The sequence below is a fragment of the Quercus lobata genome, chromosome 5 (assembly GCF_001633185.2).
Source record: "Quercus lobata isolate SW786 chromosome 5, ValleyOak3.0 Primary Assembly, whole genome shotgun sequence".
NCBI classification, from domain to species: domain Eukaryota; kingdom Viridiplantae; phylum Streptophyta; class Magnoliopsida; order Fagales; family Fagaceae; genus Quercus; species Quercus lobata.
In genome coordinates, this window is record NC_044908.1 from 51,280,025 (window position 1) to 51,297,862 (window position 17,838).

Here is a 17,838-nt window from a genome sequence, read left to right on the forward strand (position 1 = left end):
CGGAGAAGGAAATACTGCCTTTTGTAGGGCCTCGACCCCCAATTGGAATTCATTCACCGCTACATGTTGGCGTTGTTTATGGACTTCGCAACACAACTCGATTTGGGTTTACCGATTGCCACTGTGTGCTTCAACTCTTAGAAAGAGCCAGCGAGCAATAGACGTTGAACACTTGCACATGCATGTATGTTTGGCGGAGAGTGAAGTGAAGTAACTCATACGGCAATGAAAAGTGTGTCAAACACTTGTCTTTATTAATGTTTTTCTTAATGAATTATGCTTTAGCTCTTTCTCTCTTGGTTTTGTGGTTTTGTTTTAAACCTAAATTGAATCAAAGTAAAGCTAAATCAGACATACCCAAAAGCCAAAATGAAGAGAATAAAATACTCACACTATTCACAACTCGCCAGGCTGTGAAAATATTACAAAATTTATTGTCTAATGGGTGAGACAGGATTTATATGACAATTTTAATCCCACTTGGACATGAAAAGAAAAAACTGAACGGTGAAAAGGGGACAATATTTTGACAATTTGTTGCAGTGACACGCTAATGTAATGCGATAATGTATTGTATAATTTTGTTTTTGTATGCTCAGAGCTTTGGACTGTCTCATACTATTAAGCTTTTACAAAACCAAAAAAGTCAGTGTACAAACAAACTCACTTTTCAAAGAATACTTTTAAGTTGTACTAGTACCCTTCAGGAGCCAATAGTTTTGACAGTTTCCGACCATCATGCAGGGAAGAAACTTCTTTGTCCTCATGATTATGGCGTTGAGTTGCTTCTGGTTGAATAGATCCGCAGAGGCACAGGTACCCCAACAAGAAGGTACCAGCTAACTCTTCCATTCTCTATCTCTCTTGTTTTTTGGTGGGGTCTATAATACATCCATTCTAACTGTTGAGGAAAATGAAAATTTTGAATCTTGGGAAGTTGGTCCAACTGGGTGTCACCATAACTGGTTGGACTAGTTGGGTTTAGCTTGTCATTTTCGTTTGAAGAAACCGAAATAATCTTCTTGGTGACCAAAAGGATAAATGGGTGTTTTTGCATTGAGATATATGGCTATAGAGTAATTCACTAGTGTTGATTTTCTGGTTGTCTGTGTTTAGAGTGTCTAAGTTCCATTCTCTGTGGTTTTGTCACGTCCTTATTGGTCTGAAAATCACATAATTATAAAAAAATTGATTTTTCCCTCTTATGAAGTAAACTACTTTGAAAACCCAATTGTAGTGGTTTTTATGAGTCATATTGAGTTATTACTTTTCATATTTTCCTCCGCAATGTTCTGTATGGAAGAAGTGATTTGGAGAATTGTAGAAATTAATTCATGAAATTTGGTTGATAAAAGTCTAAATTTGTTATCATTTGGGAGTTCTAATCAATCTTCATGCTCTAGTTTCTATTTGATTATGAGCTGATGTGTCCCTTCAAGGAAAAAGAGAAAGAGAAAGTTATAAACAAAATGGGAAATTAAACTTAAAGTGTAGAATGGTAGAAATGTCCTTGATGTTCCTCTTATTTCTCTTCAAGTCTTGGGTATTTAGAACTACTGGACAAGGTTAAGCTAACTGTGTTTCCAATCTAAAATTAGGCAGCAAAAATTGTATTACTCAAGTGAGAAGATAAATATCTTCCTTGGTGCTTTCTTTTGTAATTTTAAAGTCCATGTAGCCAAAATAGGGAATTAATTTGAATTGCTGTTGTTTTACATGAGTGCAAATGTACAACACTGATTTGACATGTTATGTTTATTTGATTGTGGGTGTTGTTTAGTTGATGCACTCAAAGAAATAACTAGTACGCTGGGTGTGAAGTATTGGAGTTTTGATGCTAATTCTTGCCAAATTGAAAAGATTGGGGTAACACCAGAGCCACCAGGGAATGCTAAGAGCAGCATCAATTGTAGTTGTCATTTCGAGAACAACAAAACTGTCTGTAATGTCGAAAAGATGTATAGTTCCCTCATCTTATTACTAATTACTTTTACTGCTATTCTTCTATCTTATGCATCATTCTATGTCTCCACACGACAGATAAAAGTCTAAAAGTTACTCATCTATATATTGTTATTGTAAATACTTTTTATCATGAAAGTGAAAAAATTTGTTGTGGACCATATATTGTAAATTTAGTCCTGTAAACATTATTTTTAAAAGCAATCTGTTTAAATCTCTGAGCATGTTATCATTGATTTACTTTTCGTGATAATAGTTGCCAAGACTCAATATTTTATTTCTCATGTGTATAGAGTGCTAAAGGGTTATAGTCTTGCTGGCATGCTTCCACCTCAACTTGTCAAACTTCCTCACCTCCGAGAAATGTAAGATCGTTTTGAAGTGCTTCAATTACATGTTTGATAGTAATATTTTGCAGCACCAATTTCTACAGTGTTTTTCAATTTACACCAGTCTTCCTCTAATTGTAGTGATTTTGCGTACAACTATCTCAACGGAACAATACCACTGGAATGGGCTGCAACACAATTAACTTTTATGTGAGCTTTTGTAAAATTATATTGATAAAATTTATATCTATTTGCTTTTATCTTAAATTAACCAGCAAGTGAAGTGCAGCTCTGTTCTTGTGAATCGCTTATCAGGGGAAATTCCAAAGGAGTTGGGAAATATTACTACTCTCACATACCTGTATGTTTTGAACTTTGGTTTAACTCAATCATGTTTATCTTGGACAATGGACATTTATGGTGATTGAAGTCTTTATGAGTGGGATACAGTTGTGAAATGAAGTAGAAAGGCTTCGGTTTTCTTGTTAAATGTATTGTCATGACCTCAAAACCTGTGGAACTTTTTATCCTTTATCTGTTACATAATAGTTTTGATATCCCTGAACTCCATAGTGACCTCGTGGAGGGTTTAATCATTTTTTTTTTCTTTCTATTAAGCTTTCTTAGTAATATCAATATTTCATTTTTTAATTTTGGTTTTTCCCCCTTTTCAAACAGGAGCCTTGAAGCAAACCATTTCTCTGGCATTGTTCCTCCTGAGCTTGGGGATGTGACCAACTTGCAGACTTTGTGAGACGCCTCATTTCTTCATTTTGGTGTTCTATAATTCTTAAATTTTCTCTTCACTTTTAACACTTTTCTGAAGGATTTCGTTCATTGCTTCAATGTTGTAATTGCAGGATTCTCTCCTCCAATAATTTGACAGGGAACTTGCCAATGACTTTTGCTGGGCTGAGAAACCTAACAGATTTGTGAGACTTTATTATATCCACCTCTTTTTATATATTTGCCCCTCTTTAAACCATAAATATCCACCTCTATTTATATTTGCCTTTAAAGCATAAATATCAACTTGTGCCTGATCAAAAATCATTTTATTGCTCAATGCAGTAGGATAAATGATAACAAATTCAGAGGAATTATACCTGATTTCATACAGAATTGGAAACAACTGACAAGATTGTGAGATCTTTGTTCTTTTGAAAATATCTCAAGTTCTTTGAGTTTTAATGGTAGATAAGTCTAAATTTAGCGTATATTCTCATTCAAATTTAAATTCTTGAAGAGAAATGCACGCAAGTGGACTCCAGGGACCTATTCCACCAAATATATCTCTTCTGAATAATTTACTTCAGTTGTGAGTAAAAAGCCTTCTCATATCCATCCAGTAGCTAGATATAATGTGAGTTTGTTTTTGTATATTAATCAATGGTTTTGACTTGTGGTTTGCATTCTTTATACAGGAGGATTAGTGATATAGATGGGCCAAATCAGGATTTTCCTATGTTGAGAAACATGACAGGCATAGTAAGATTGTATGTTTGGTACTTACATTTTCAAATGGTATAAATGTTTGACTTGATGATGGTCAATTTGATATAATTCATCAATTTGATATAATTCAGTTATGTATTTTAGGGTTTTGAGAAACTGTAAGATTTCTGGGGAGATCCCTGCATACATCTGGACAATGAAACAACTGGAGATGTTGTAAGTAAAGCATCTCAAGTATTGGAGCATGGTGTTTCCTTAGTTAGCAATGTTTGAGTTATTGTATAAGTATATATGCCTTTGATTTGGATGGTGTTTGAAGATACAAAGTAAACATGCTTTTGTTTCAATGAACAAGAAAAATGGAGGCCATTTAAGTGAACAGAAATACATAACTTTTCTTTCACCTATAAGGTGGATTATTGTTAAGTATTTATTTCACTTATACAATGTAGACATTTTATCGATGTTTTGCATTTAATCAATGAATAAAGCATGGGCAGATATCAGTGTAGATATCCAATATTGGGATTTCAAAGTTCTGAATGTTTATAAGCATTTATAGATTCTAATGGTTGTCATTGTAGATATGCAAATGTTTATTGACACTTCAAGCTTTCAATTGGCACTTAGAAAAAAAACACAGTAAAAGATTAGACAACGAAGAAAAGTAACATGTGAACATTACAAATGGTGTAAAAAACCTCAAATGAAAAGAAAGATTGTAAAGATTTTGAATAATAAGGTAGAAATAAGTTCTAACTCTAATGTTAAGAATGATAAGAAACAATCAGGCCTTTCAAACTATGAATATCGCATACTCCCTAAGAAACCATATCACAGAAACTGCAGATATTATTGGGATCATTTTATAAGTAGGCAACTCATTAACATACTTATCATAATTATCTAACACATGGACATGCACTTACGTACACACCTGTAGATATTTGATATACATAAAATTGATCAACTAATATAATCTAGAAACATTAGACACCTATAGGATATGAACAAGTTATGACAAATTGATGAATTACTCATTTCTTTCCCTTTTAATTTAAATATATTCTCAAATTTTTTGCTGCTATCATTTTCAGTTGTTTTCTTATTACTATTGTCTAGTTTTCTTCTATTTTCAAGGTGGCAATAGATTAATAGATGCATAATATATTGATAGAAGCAATGCTTGCTTTCAAGAGAATGATGCCTAATGCCTTGTTAATTAATATAACCTTTTTTAATTACAAAAATGTACTACATTTTAACATACCTGGTTGGTAAATTTCTCAAGGATTGATAATGATTATTCTGTCACTTTATGATTATGATAGGGATGTCAGTTTTAACAAATTGGTTGGGGAACTTCCACCTAGTATAAAGTTAGAGCGCCTGAAATTCCTGTAAGTATATTGAAATATGGGTGTATTTGCTTACATATTAAAACTACTAAGCATTTCATTTTCAAAGTTTGGAGGACTCAGATTTACATAGCCACAAAAGTGAAAACACATGCTTACACAGATGCCATGCACGTGGTTCACAATTTCTTATGATTAAACTTGCTTTCTGCTACAGAACCATTTCTTAGTATGCTACCAAATGCAGGCTTAGATTTTCTAATTGGATTTGTTCAATTGCGTTCGCATTCTAGTATTGGTATATCATACTAAACTTCTGATGTTGTTTTTGTTAGCTTTTTAACTGACAACTTGCTAAGTGGAAATGTGCGAGACTCAGTCTTGAAGGAAGGAAGTAATATGTATGTTTCCTATCTAGGATGCTTTTAATTTAGTTTCATCTTTTTGAAATATTTGCTTTCTACCTTTCACCTGGTGTGATCCCCTTGTAATGTAATTTTTTTTTTCTCCTTGTTAAATATTAACAATGAAATACAAGGAGTTAACAATTTGAGGCCAATGCACTAAGCATTCTAAGCATGGAGTTTGTAAATCCCCTAATTTTTTATATTCATTTGAAATATTCTATGTAGACCTTGTGTGTTCTAAATGCTCTGATACTACTTAAAAAAAAATCTGTTTTAGACCCCAAACACTTTAGCAGTGGCTTGATTGAATAAGTTATGATTTAATTTCAATGGATAGCACAAACAAGTATTTTAACCATAGTTATAGATACCAAATCAAAAGCAATGAAAATATAAAGCAGCAAAAAGAACACAGATTTTGTAAAGAAGTGGAAATTCAATGAAGAACCTTGTCAAAGGAAAAACCACTGTAGGGGTCCAATCCCATAGAAACTCACTATAAGAAATAGTTACAACTGTTTACTTACAAAACCTTTGCACTACTAGATTCTTTATTGTAACCTTGGGATGAAATCCCCCCCCCCCCCCCCCCCAATTGAATCTTCCATTTCCCTCCAATTTTCATTTAGATGTAAGACACACAACATTTAAAATTCAAATAAATGCCACGTGTCTCACATCCGACTAAAAGTGGGAGGGAATTGGAGGGTTCAATGGGAGGGGTTCCTTTCCCAAGCTAAGTTACTAATACCTATCTTGCCTTCCCACTACAATGCCCCCAAAACCTTTAGATTCCTGTAAAAGACATTTGCTCTCAGCATAGTATAATATTGATATGGTAGCCTCTCTCCTCTCAATTTGTACAACAGGGGTTGGTTTTATATAGGGAATCATTAGGTTAAGTCATGTGGCCTGTACAGTTTGCATCAATTTTTCTTGAGTGAGTGTCAAGTGAAATCTCTTGGAAAGCTCATTTGTGTCAACTTCAAAAGGCCATATTTTACTCATTTCAAATCCAAATTAGGTCAAATTTATCTTCATTTTGAAGCTTCAGGCGTTTACTTTCCAATGAAACAAGTTTCACTATGAAATTCATTATGATACAAGTTATATAGGCAAAAGAGCATCAACTCATCATCTTTGAGGAGATCAAAGCTTTATCTTCTCTTAGCAGCTTCTAATCCAGACTCAACCCTAGCACAATTTTATTGATATAGTGAAATTTGATATGTTTTGGCACTAGAATTTGGCAACACTCAACAATCTAAAACCTAACAGCATTTGTTTTACATTATTAAGCTCATACTGCTCTATCTTCTCTTTGTTCTATTGTGAGACATTAGGAGTTTTAATAAAATGATGTTCCTTTTACAAAAAATCTCAGTTGCAATAAGATTTCCAAATATTCTTTTAGGGTTAATATTAATAATTAAATCATGTTGACTTGAGAATCGCTACATGCACTAGGCTACTTTTCACAACTTAGTCTCAAGGCAAGGCACAAATTTAATATTAAAGCAGTTCAGCAGGGCCTTAATTGCCCATCCTGCCTTAAGACAGGACAGTTACAACTTCATAGTCAACAGTTATGGGGCTTTTCAGCATGTACTCAGAACTTAGCTTTCAGGAAAATTTAGGAAAATCTCACTTCCAATTTCTTATACGATGTCAAATTATATAAGAGACAGAAAGGACAAATTATATAAGGACTTCAGAAACGAGTAATTCAGCTTCACCATACTCATTCAGAAACAGTATCAGATATTCTTTTTGATTGGTGGAATTGATTGGGGAGACACTTATCAAGTATTTGGAATTTAGTTCTGTTGTGCTTAAAGTGGTGTATATGGAAGGAGTGTAATTGGCGGACTTTTGAGGACATAGAAAGATTGGGTGACTGGCTGCTTGCTTTTTTAGTGGGTCTTTGTTTGACTGGTCCTGATCTTGGGGACCACATCTTGTGATTCCCTACCCTTGTTCATTAGTTCTCTTTCTGTTTGTAATTTATTTCTTTTTCTTGTATTTTTTTTGGATTGCTCTGTGCTCTTTGCATAAGGTAGCTTATTATATATACATCTTTCTTACTTATGAAAAAAAAAAAAAAAAAAAACTCATTGTTGACCCTCTAAACACTGGTCATTCTGTTCTCTCCGAAGACACCGCATTAGGCATAATGGAACAGCTTGCCAACTCCCCCCTTATTCCTCCAACAAACCCCCTGCCCCTTCCCACACGCCAACATATCTTGAACTAAATTCGGCATTGCCCAATAGACTCCAAATATACAGAAAATCATACTCCACAATTCCTTAGCCATTTCACAATGTAAAAATAAGTGATTAGCATTCTCCCCATACTTCTTGCACATGAAGCGCCACTCCATTATAACAATGCCCCTCTTCCTTATGTTATTGGCTGCTAAAATCTTCCCCAAAGCCACACACCACTAAAAGAAAGCCACCCTTGGTGTGGGATCCTGGCTTTCCATATGCTTCTCCTTGGAAAATTTAAGCCATCCCTCCTCAAAAGTCTATAATATCTCTTCACCTTGAGTGGAGTCATGCCAAAACCAAACTTTAGTGCTGCCTCCAATATCATATCTAATGAACTGTGTGAAGTTGTCCCAACTGCCTCTAATATACTTCCACAATCCCACTCCATATGACCCGCTCACCTCACCCGAACGCCAAGGTCTTGAAGGGATGGGAATTGTCAAGTACATGACACCATCTTACACAGATTGAGAAAAATCAAATTTACATTTTGAATTAGTGAATGCAGAGTCTAGGGTTCTGTGTGTGCAATAAGAACGTATAATACACATATAGTGCTCAATAGTTTACAAGTAATATCAACTATCTTTGGCAGCCATTAACGGAAAATTTTGGTACCAAATACTATGAACCAACCCAAATGCAATTCACGTGTACTCTAGCGGTGATTTTGTTGACATAATAACTATTTACTTGTCCGTTGTCTAACACTTCATTTTTTTTTTCTTTTCCTTTTAATTCCTGCTCTTTATAAATGCACAGTGGTAGATTTGGTTAGTGCTAAGATTAATTTCAAGTTTGACTTTGGATGTGAAGGTTTCTCTGCAACATTATCTCTTTTGAATTATCAAACATTGTTGCTTCAAATACTTCCTTTTGTTAGCCAATTTTTCGCCTTTTTTTTTTTTTTGGGTGGGGGTGGGGAGGGATTGATGCCCTGAAAATTTTCTCCTTTTCTGTTTCGAAATCAATAAAATAATATTAATGTTATATCCTGAGAAGACATGCCTCTTGGGTTCAAATAATTATGAGATACAAAATGCTATTACTCAAATTCAAATAATCCTTTTTTTTTTTTTTTTTCAGTTTGGTTTGGTTTATTTATTTATTATTTAAAAAATTGACATTATCTTTTCAATGCATTGCTGCAGTGATCTTTCATACAATAACTTCACATGGCAAGGCCCTGAGCAACCAGCTTGTCACGAAAATATGTCAGGCTACTTGTATAATAATTGTTTACATATATTTTTAGGTTTGATATGGTTTAAGACTGAGATCTTTCACCTCATATTTTTTTTGTTAGGAATTTAAACCTTAACTTGTTTCGAAGCTCTTTAATTGACGATGATGTGTAAGATGCCCATTCCCACACTTTTTCATTGATTTATCTTCTTGTTTCTTTAGTTTTGTTATAATTTTTCAAGTTTACCAATGAGAAAGAAGGTTAATGTAAGGTGTAGATTTCGTATACTGAATGGTGTCCATTTTCCTACTAATTTATTCTTTTGTACTCATTCAGTAGTAGAAGGCAAGATCCTCATTGCTCGAAGAATTTCAACTGTCCACGATGTAAGGATAGGTTTCTGGAGTTCCATAATCATTGATTACTATGAAAATAATGTTAATTTTTCCAAATCAATTTTTGAATTTGTTCATAAGAGAATATATGTATCAATCATTTCAGCCCATTAAATGAAAATTGTTTAAGGAATTCTACATATATTAAGTCCTTTCATTCAAACCAAAGAAAAACAAAAGAGATTAATGATTTGAGTAATTGAGCTTGAACTTTTGCTTCTTTAGTTTTGAAATCAACAGGAGAATATAATGAATCTTTAAAGCCTAAAAACTTTCAACTCCACAAGGTCTTCTAGATTACTTTTAACTCTAGATGCCTTTTGTGAGTTTTGAACCATGGGGGAGATTAGACCATTTTCTACTTTTCAGAGTTAGCTTGGTGTTGGTTTTGGAACTGTTTTCAGAATGGATTGGATGTCTGTGCATGGCATCTTTACTTTAAGCTGTAGGATGAAAAGATTTCACAGGATGCTTGGTGTGGGAAGATGCCTTTTCAGCTCTTGTTTTCTGATTTATTTCCGTCATTCAGTACAACTGTATAAGTGAAAAAATGGCTACTTATATGGGCTAGATAGGATTGATCTTACATACCAATCTGAGGTTAGTAAAATTGGAATCAGAATCAGTTGAGGTTTCAGTCCTTATGCTTCATGATGTTCAAGGCTGCAGTTTTGATGAAGATAGATGTTAGAAGCTGAGCCAAAAGTCATCTGATTGAGTCAAATTTGGCTATAAGTTATTGTTTGTTTTGGGAATGCAGTTCTTATTTGTGTTGTTATGGGGGACAATTTGTTAAAAAAGAGGCAATTTAATATCAGCTGGTGTCATTTGTAAAGAAAGGGAGGACAGAATCATTTGTTTTGTATTGTCACTAACAATGGTTCTTTTTCTGTCCTCCTTTCTCTATCTGGGTTTATTGGGTAATGCCTGCATTAGTGATAAAGATTTTGGCAGCTTGGAGATGAGGATTTAGAAGTACAAGTCAAATGGCATGGTTTGTAATTCTTCGTTGTTTGTTGTGGTGAATTTGGAATGAGAGGAACAATATGGTATTCAAGGCAGTAACTCCAAAAGTACAATCTATCTTCTTTTGCTGATTATGGCACTTTCTGTGGATATAATTGAAACATCGAACTAGTGGTCAATTTGTATAATTTTTTCCTTTCACTCTTTGCTTTTCTGGTGTTTCTCTTGCATACCTTTCGTTCTATAAGGCTACACCCTTTCTATCTAGCATTTCTCTTAATCAGATTTGTAATGCCCAAAAAATGAAATTGTAAAACTTGACAATATGACTAGAATAGTGTGATTCATTTTCTAAAACCTTATTCTTGGAGAGAGGAGAGAAGACCTTGAAATGAAAGTGAATCTATAGTTTTTTTGATAGCTTGCTTTGAAGTACTATGCATGGATGTGCACCATTGGATTGATTTCTCAGTTCTCACTATACCAATGTGAAATCAATTTAGCATTCTGAAAAAAAGAAAAGAAGCTGTATAAAATGATGACCTCCATATTGTTGCATTATAGTTTACATGTAAGCTTGCTTTCTCATTTTTCTCTACATATCATGGCAGATTCGAATTGTTTGCATGTTAATTCTGGTGGAAAGGATGCAACCATCAAGGAGAATAAAACAAATTTTGTTTATGAAGGAGATGGTGATGTTGAAGGTGGTGCTGCAAAATACTTTATTAAGGACAACAGTTATTGGGGATTTAGTAGCACTGGAGACTTCATGGATGATTTTGATTCCCAAAATACACGTTACACTGTGTCTCCGTCATTATCAAATATCTCTGAATTGTATACAACAGCACGTAGATCTCCTATATCACTTACTTATTTCCATTATTGCTTAGAAAATGGGAACTACACTGTAAGTCTCCATTTTGCAGAAATACAGTTTACAAATGACAAGACATATAACAGTCTTGGGAAGCGTATATTTGATATCTACATTCAGGTAATTGGTCACAATGATGAAAATATGTATCCTTGATGTTGCAGATTAAGGTTTAATCAGACCACTTTGTTGCAGGAAAAATTAGTGTGGAAGGATTTCAATATTGAAGATGATGCTAGTATTGCTCAGAAGCCAGTAATAAAACATGTATCTAACATTAGTGTGGTAAACAATGTCTTAGAGATCCGATTCTATTGGGCTGGTAAAGGAACGATGAGAATCCCTAATAGTGGAGTTTATGGTCCCCTTATATCAGCTGTTTCTGTGATTTCTGGTGAGTTATTTAAGTGAATGTCTCTCCTTTGTCACTTTAGAGATGCCATGTTTCTGAGGGCCCTTCTTAGGACACCACTACTTGATGGTCCTCAAATCAATTCCCATGATTTCCAAAAAAAATGTAATCATAGGAATCTTTTGGTGAAAAATTAAATTGCAATGCATTTATTGCTCTGACACACTTTTGGAATCAGGATAATTATCTCCAGTTCAAAAGTATTATAGAATATGTTACTTGTGAGATTAAGACAGTGCAGCGCTATAATTCCTTTTTTTTTAAAAAAAATTGTTCTATGTGAGGCCCTTGCTTTCAACTGCAGAAGTAGCTGATAATTAGTTATTGGCCCTTATTGGTCGATTTCAGTTAGATGTGTTATGCTTTACATGGAAATGATTGCCTAGGGGTTAGTGGTTTGATATGCCATGTACTGTAGTATATCTCTTCTCTACCTCAGGTAGAGTGAACCTTTTAGTTTCAATTTTGTGATAAATCAAGAATTTTATAGATTGTCTTTGGTGGGAATTTTAGTTTGGATTTTATGACTAATGCTTCAGTTTAAAAAACCACCCATGCGCATTTTCTGTCTAATTAACAAATAATATGTTTTCTTTTTCTTGATATTTGTGTCTACTTTATTCAATGAACATATGGGTGGCCAAGTTTTTGAGTCTTGTTCAATTTTAATTGGTTGCTTGTGAGGGTGATTTTTTTGTGTGCAGATTCCAAATTTTGTTCAAATGGTGGAACCAAGCGAAATGTTTATATCATTGCTGGTGTTGGTGTTGCAGTTGGAGCATTATTCTTGTTACTCTTTATAGTGGGAATCCTTTGGTGGAAGGGCTGTTTGTGGAGGAAGAAGGGAAGAAAAGAAGGTGCAGGCTTTAGTAGATGTCTGATTCTAAAATTTATTTAATTGCCTCTACTTAGTCAACTTTAACAAGTAATTATGCCAAAAGAGTAGGCTGTCTTGACTCTTGAACTTTTGCAGTTTCAGTTGCTAGAGAATTTTGTGCAAGTGTGCATAATCAATTTTTGATGCATAATATTATAAGTTGTTTGCTTAATAGCAACATCTGGACTATACTTAGCTTCTAGAATAGTTTCAGTATGCAATGAAATATCTACAACATTTTTCTCAAGGTATAGTTTTGTGCTGTTTAATTACACAAAATTGGTTTAATATAATGGAAGTTGTTAGAATTATGGTCAAGTAATTAAATTCACAATTTCCTAACAGTTTAAGTTTTTGGGGCAATTGATAATTTATCATAGTATTAGAGTAGAAAATCCTGAGTTCAATCCCTGTTCCCATTCTTCCTCCCATTTAAAATGTTAAAAATCCCATGTATTGGACCACACTTAGTAAGGGGCAGTTTGGGACTACACATGAGAGGGATTGTTCAAATTATGGTTGAGTGATTAAATTCACAATTTCCTAATAGATTAAACTTTTGCAAAAATTGGTAATTTATCACGAGTATATGAGTTAAATAGATTTTTTTTTTCTTCTATGAAATTGGTTGTTCAAAATTGTTAGGGTGGATTTCATTTTTACTGAATTCAAATTCACAAGTTCCGGTTCAAGTGGTTAAATTATTGCTCCTTAATGATAAGCTTCTATGTAGTTACAATGAAAATTTTTAATTTTAATGTATCTGAGCATATCATCTTTCCTTAAGTGTAACTCAAGAAAGTAATTACAAAGAAAACTAACAATTCCTTATCATACTGCTTCATATGTGCCTCCTTGAACAGATGTTAAAGGACTAGATTTGCAGACAGGAACTTTTACCTTAAAACAAATAAAAGCTGCCACTAATGACTTCGATTCTGCCAACAAAATTGGAGAAGGTGGTTTTGGTGCTGTATACAAGGTATTACTCTGACATGGTTAATCCAATTTGAGTACGGATTTTCCTGCTTATCTGACAAGGTTGGGTGCAGGGTCAATTACCTGATGGTAGTGTCATAGCAGTTAAGCAGCTCTCATCTAAATCAAAGCAAGGAAATCGTGAATTTCTAAATGAAATAGGCATGATTTCTTGTGTGCAACACCCAAATCTGGTGAAGCTTCATGGATGCTGTATTGAAGGGGAGCAATTATTGTTGGTCTATGAGTACATGGAAAATAATAACCTTGCCCGTGCATTATTTGGTGAGTATTATGTAATCTTGGTTAGCACTGAGCTATTATCAAATTTTTTCATGATTAGAATTTAATTATATTGAGCAAGAATTAAGTCAGGTGAGCTTATCTGGCTTTCAGATTATCCTTGGATTTTATTTTTTTCATGATTTTCTGGTTGGGCAGCTCTATGGGATTTGAATTTGAATTTTCTGGTTATTGGTTTCTTCTTATATTTATGCCTTTTCAATGAATTTCATTACATACGAAAAAGAAAAAGAAACAGAAAAAGAAAAGATCTGAGATGACTTATCAATATTTTGTTCTTACTGTAGGTCCAGAAATCAATCAGCTTAAGCTGGACTGGCCTACAAGGCTTAAGATATGTATTGGGATAGCAAGAGGCTTAGCTTTTCTCCATGAAGAATCAAGAATCAAGATTGTTCACAGAGACATCAAAGCTACTAATGTGTTGCTGGATGGTGACTTAAACCCTAAAATATCTGACTTTGGATTGGCTAAACTTGATGAAGAGGAGAAGACCCACATTAGCACCAGGGTAGCTGGAACCATGTCAGTTCCCATCTTATTAATAACTTCTAGTTATTTATGTTATGATTTTAATAATTAAATTTGATGTTTAGAAAATTTTTATAAATTTTGGAGTTGAATCACAAGACATTGAGATTTTGATTTGCAGAGGATATATGGCACCAGAATATGCATTATGGGGTTATCTGACCTACAAAGCAGATGTTTATAGTTTTGGAGTTGTGGCCTTGGAAGTTCTCAGTGGAAAGAGCAACAATAATTTTATGCCAAGTGACAATTGTGTTTGCCTTTTAGATCAGGTACTTTCTAACTTCATATCCCAATTTTATTCATAACACGTCATTAATGCATCAATTATTGCTTACTAATTGTGAAGCTACTACCAAGTAGCAACATTTCCATGATAGTAATTGGATAATTTATATTACAGGCCTGCCATTTGCAACAAACTGGAAACTTGATGAAGCTAATTGATGAGAGCTTGGGGTCAGAGGTCAATGTAAAAGAAGCAGAAATTTTGGTTAAAGTAGCTCTTCTGTGCACAAATGCATCCGCATCACTTAGGCCTACCATGTCTGAAGTCGTAAGTATGCTTGAAGGGCGAATGACTGTTCCAGACATGATTCCTGAAGCAAGTACCTATAGTGATGATCTAAGGTTTAAGGCTATGAGAGACCTTCATCGACAAAGGGAAAATCATAGTTTGAGCAAAAGCCAAACCCAAAATTCAACAGCAATCCATACATTCTCCTCTCCCACTGTATCTACCCAAGATTTTTATGAAATCAATCCAGAATCTAGTACTGTTTAGAGTGATGAGCATTCCGATTAGTTCCTCATTGAGTATAGTGTTTATTCTTTAACTCTATACCTGACTTCTTGTGGCTATTACTAAAGCTTCATCTATACACATGGACATGATTTGGCATGATAAATCATCCGAGAAAAGTTTAAAGTAGGGATGCACTAATATAATGTAATTATTTCTGTATAAATGTTTTTTAGGATAGAGAGGGAATATGTAGGGATTTATTTATTTTCATTCTTTCTTGTGTTCTATTTATAATTTATTTATGGTAAAAATAGTAAAAATTGAATTTGCTGTGTTACATTATTTTCTACACCATGAAAATTTTAAAGTGGGGGTCTTTTTTCAATCATGGTACTACAACTTGAGAAAATTTATGTCTCCATTACCTCTTTAAACAATTTTTTAAAATCAAACTAGTTGAATTTGAATATTACTTGGGAAATTCTTATCAGAATCAAGTCATGCTAATCAAATTTGTCTTGAGATCAAATCTTTGAGTTCATGTGGGTATGGACCGTATGGTATTGGCTCAATTAAGAGAACTTATTAAAAATAAATGATTCAAACACAAGTAGCTAAAATAAAAACTAGTTCGAATGTAAATGAGCAAACTACTTGCATTAAATCAAGTGTTAGATACAAACAATTCTGTGCCTGAAGTCTAAAGAAATCAAACTAAATCTAAATGCTAAAAGGAGATTAAAAATGAACTATAAGGGAATCAATATATATATATATATATATATATATATATAATTTTTTCTAATGTTGATACAAACTTTTTAAACCCCAATTTTTTTATTATTCTATTTTTTTTTTTAATTTGATTTTAGAGTTACCAATACCATAAATTATGTAACTTAAAACTGACGTGAATTTGCTCACTTTTTGGATAAATCAACCTAACAATAAACAAACACTAAATTAGGTCTGATCTTCTATAAACAAGTTCAAATAATGTTTTTTTTCTAATTTTGGCTCATAAAACATATTCATGTTGATATTGACAATTCAAATGAATGTATGGAAGCCTTACTCTTGCTTAAATGATAAAAATGATTTTTAAAGGTGCTTGAACACAATATTTGTAACTATAGCATTATAATGAAGTGATTTTATATTTGTAAATTGGTAATTCATATGTTATACATGTAATAACATAATATGAATTTATAATCTCAAGAATGACTTTGCTACTAATTATTCCAGCACAACTTAAAATAGAGGAAAAAGTAGTGTAAGGACTCGGTTCGTAACGACCCCAAACCTGACGTGCCCAACAATAATCTATTCCGATACATCATGAGTGGCTCCGGTCTTAAGACCTTGTTCAAGGAACTTCATATCCTTATTCTTCTCCCTTTCTTAGGACTCCTTGGTCTGAAAGCCCCCCCTTTTTTGGCGCACAAGTCTTTACATTATATAGCCCTTCTCGGTTGATCCTGACCCTCCATCTGTTTATCAGGCAGGCTCCTATTCAAATACCTGTCCCATCAGCCGCCTCCCCCTGCTTTTTATTAGTTGCACTAACTGAAACCACACTGTTCAAGTGTCTTTTCTCATTAATATAGCTAGGACGCTTGTGGGCGCGTTCAATGCGGAGGTGACGTATTTACCTTGAACCACCCTCACTCTGTACCCCCATGTGGGTCCCATTCTACTCGCCTCTTCTTCTGGGGGCGTTTTGGAGGCAGCCTTTGACGAGATATCGCTCTTCCCTTTGAAGTCTTGGGATGCCGAGGACAGGGTCATTCTCGGTTGTGTCTCTAGGCTATTTGGCCTTTCCCTACTCGTTCTCGACAACTACCCTCCTCAGCACGGGCCCTGAGCCTTAATGGAGAGTGGCCGGGTCATAAGTTCCCTGGCCCCACAATAGCCCTTCAAAATCTTGCTATCCGGCTCCTTGGACGGATAGGAGGGTTTTGATGACATCAGACGTTCGTCAATGCTTGTCAATCCTTGTCACCTATCGGTTCCTGAGACTTTTCGTCTGCCCGAAACACGTTCTTGGAGCCTTTGGAAGGTGAAATGTGTCTTCATTAAATGCGGGCGGCTCTGTACTTCCCACGTTTAACGGCGTGATGGAGATCTAACGGTGGAGATTTCCTTGCCTTTATGGGCGGGAAAATTCGTGCAATTACTTTCGATGGGAGGCATAAATGATTTTTGGAACGGATTTGTCTCTTCAGTTTTGCACTTAAGAGTTCTAGCGCATATACCTTGGGTTCATCTGAACTTTCGTCCAAACTCAAGTCTATCTCCAGCACAAAAATCCTATCCGAGGCACCTTTCCTCTTTTCTATAAGTTTTCTGCCTTTATTAACTTGTGCTTTTTCTTTTCTGGGTTTATTTTTCTCTTGTTCCCTTCCTTCTCCCATCATTGGTTGAGTTTGTTTAGTAAATCTTAGAGATGGTTAAATTGAGACTGAGGAAATTGGTTGATACTGAAGAGGCGATGGAAAAGTTCATCGCCGATTATAGGATTCCCCCTAACGTGAGTCTGAGGCACTGTAAGATGGGGGAGTGGCACATTTTGAGAAGGATGGGCGAGGTGGTAATTCCTGTTTTCGCCTTCGTAGAGGGAGGTATGAGAATTCCCATGGGGTCGGTAACAAAGGGTTACCTTAGGCACTTCCGATTAGCCCCCACCCAGTGCACCGGTAACATGTTTAGGATTCTGGGTTGTGTGGATGCCTTAAACGAAAAGATGGGGCTAAGATTGACCCACCATGACGTGAATTG

General features: G+C 34.6%; 1 protein-coding gene across 4 annotated transcripts; it reads left to right on the forward strand.

Moving 5' to 3' along the window:
* The first annotated feature begins 624 nt into the window (after window positions 1–624).
* Window positions 625–15,327, forward strand: LOC115992462 (probable LRR receptor-like serine/threonine-protein kinase RFK1). 4 transcript variants are annotated; one of them, XM_031116659.1, is made up of 24 exons: window positions 625–832; window positions 1,781–1,958; window positions 2,256–2,327; window positions 2,433–2,501; window positions 2,581–2,652; window positions 2,970–3,041; window positions 3,152–3,223; window positions 3,363–3,434; window positions 3,538–3,609; window positions 3,716–3,787; window positions 3,891–3,962; window positions 5,078–5,146; window positions 5,440–5,505; window positions 8,936–8,998; window positions 9,091–9,138; window positions 9,307–9,356; window positions 10,943–11,331; window positions 11,407–11,605; window positions 12,328–12,480; window positions 13,364–13,482; window positions 13,553–13,763; window positions 14,069–14,306; window positions 14,434–14,584; window positions 14,716–15,327. In XM_031116659.1, exons 1-24 carry the CDS (start codon window positions 739–741, stop codon window positions 15,094–15,096), a joined length of 3,054 nt encoding a protein of 1,017 aa, XP_030972519.1. In that variant the 5' UTR covers window positions 625–738; the 3' UTR covers window positions 15,097–15,327. The 4 variants fall into 4 exon arrangements, with proteins under 4 accessions (XP_030972519.1, XP_030972520.1, XP_030972521.1 ...); XM_031116660.1 differs by having other exon boundaries at window positions 9,310–9,356; XM_031116661.1 differs by lacking the exon at window positions 2,581–2,652.
* The last annotated feature ends 2,511 nt before the right edge of the window (window positions 15,328–17,838 follow it).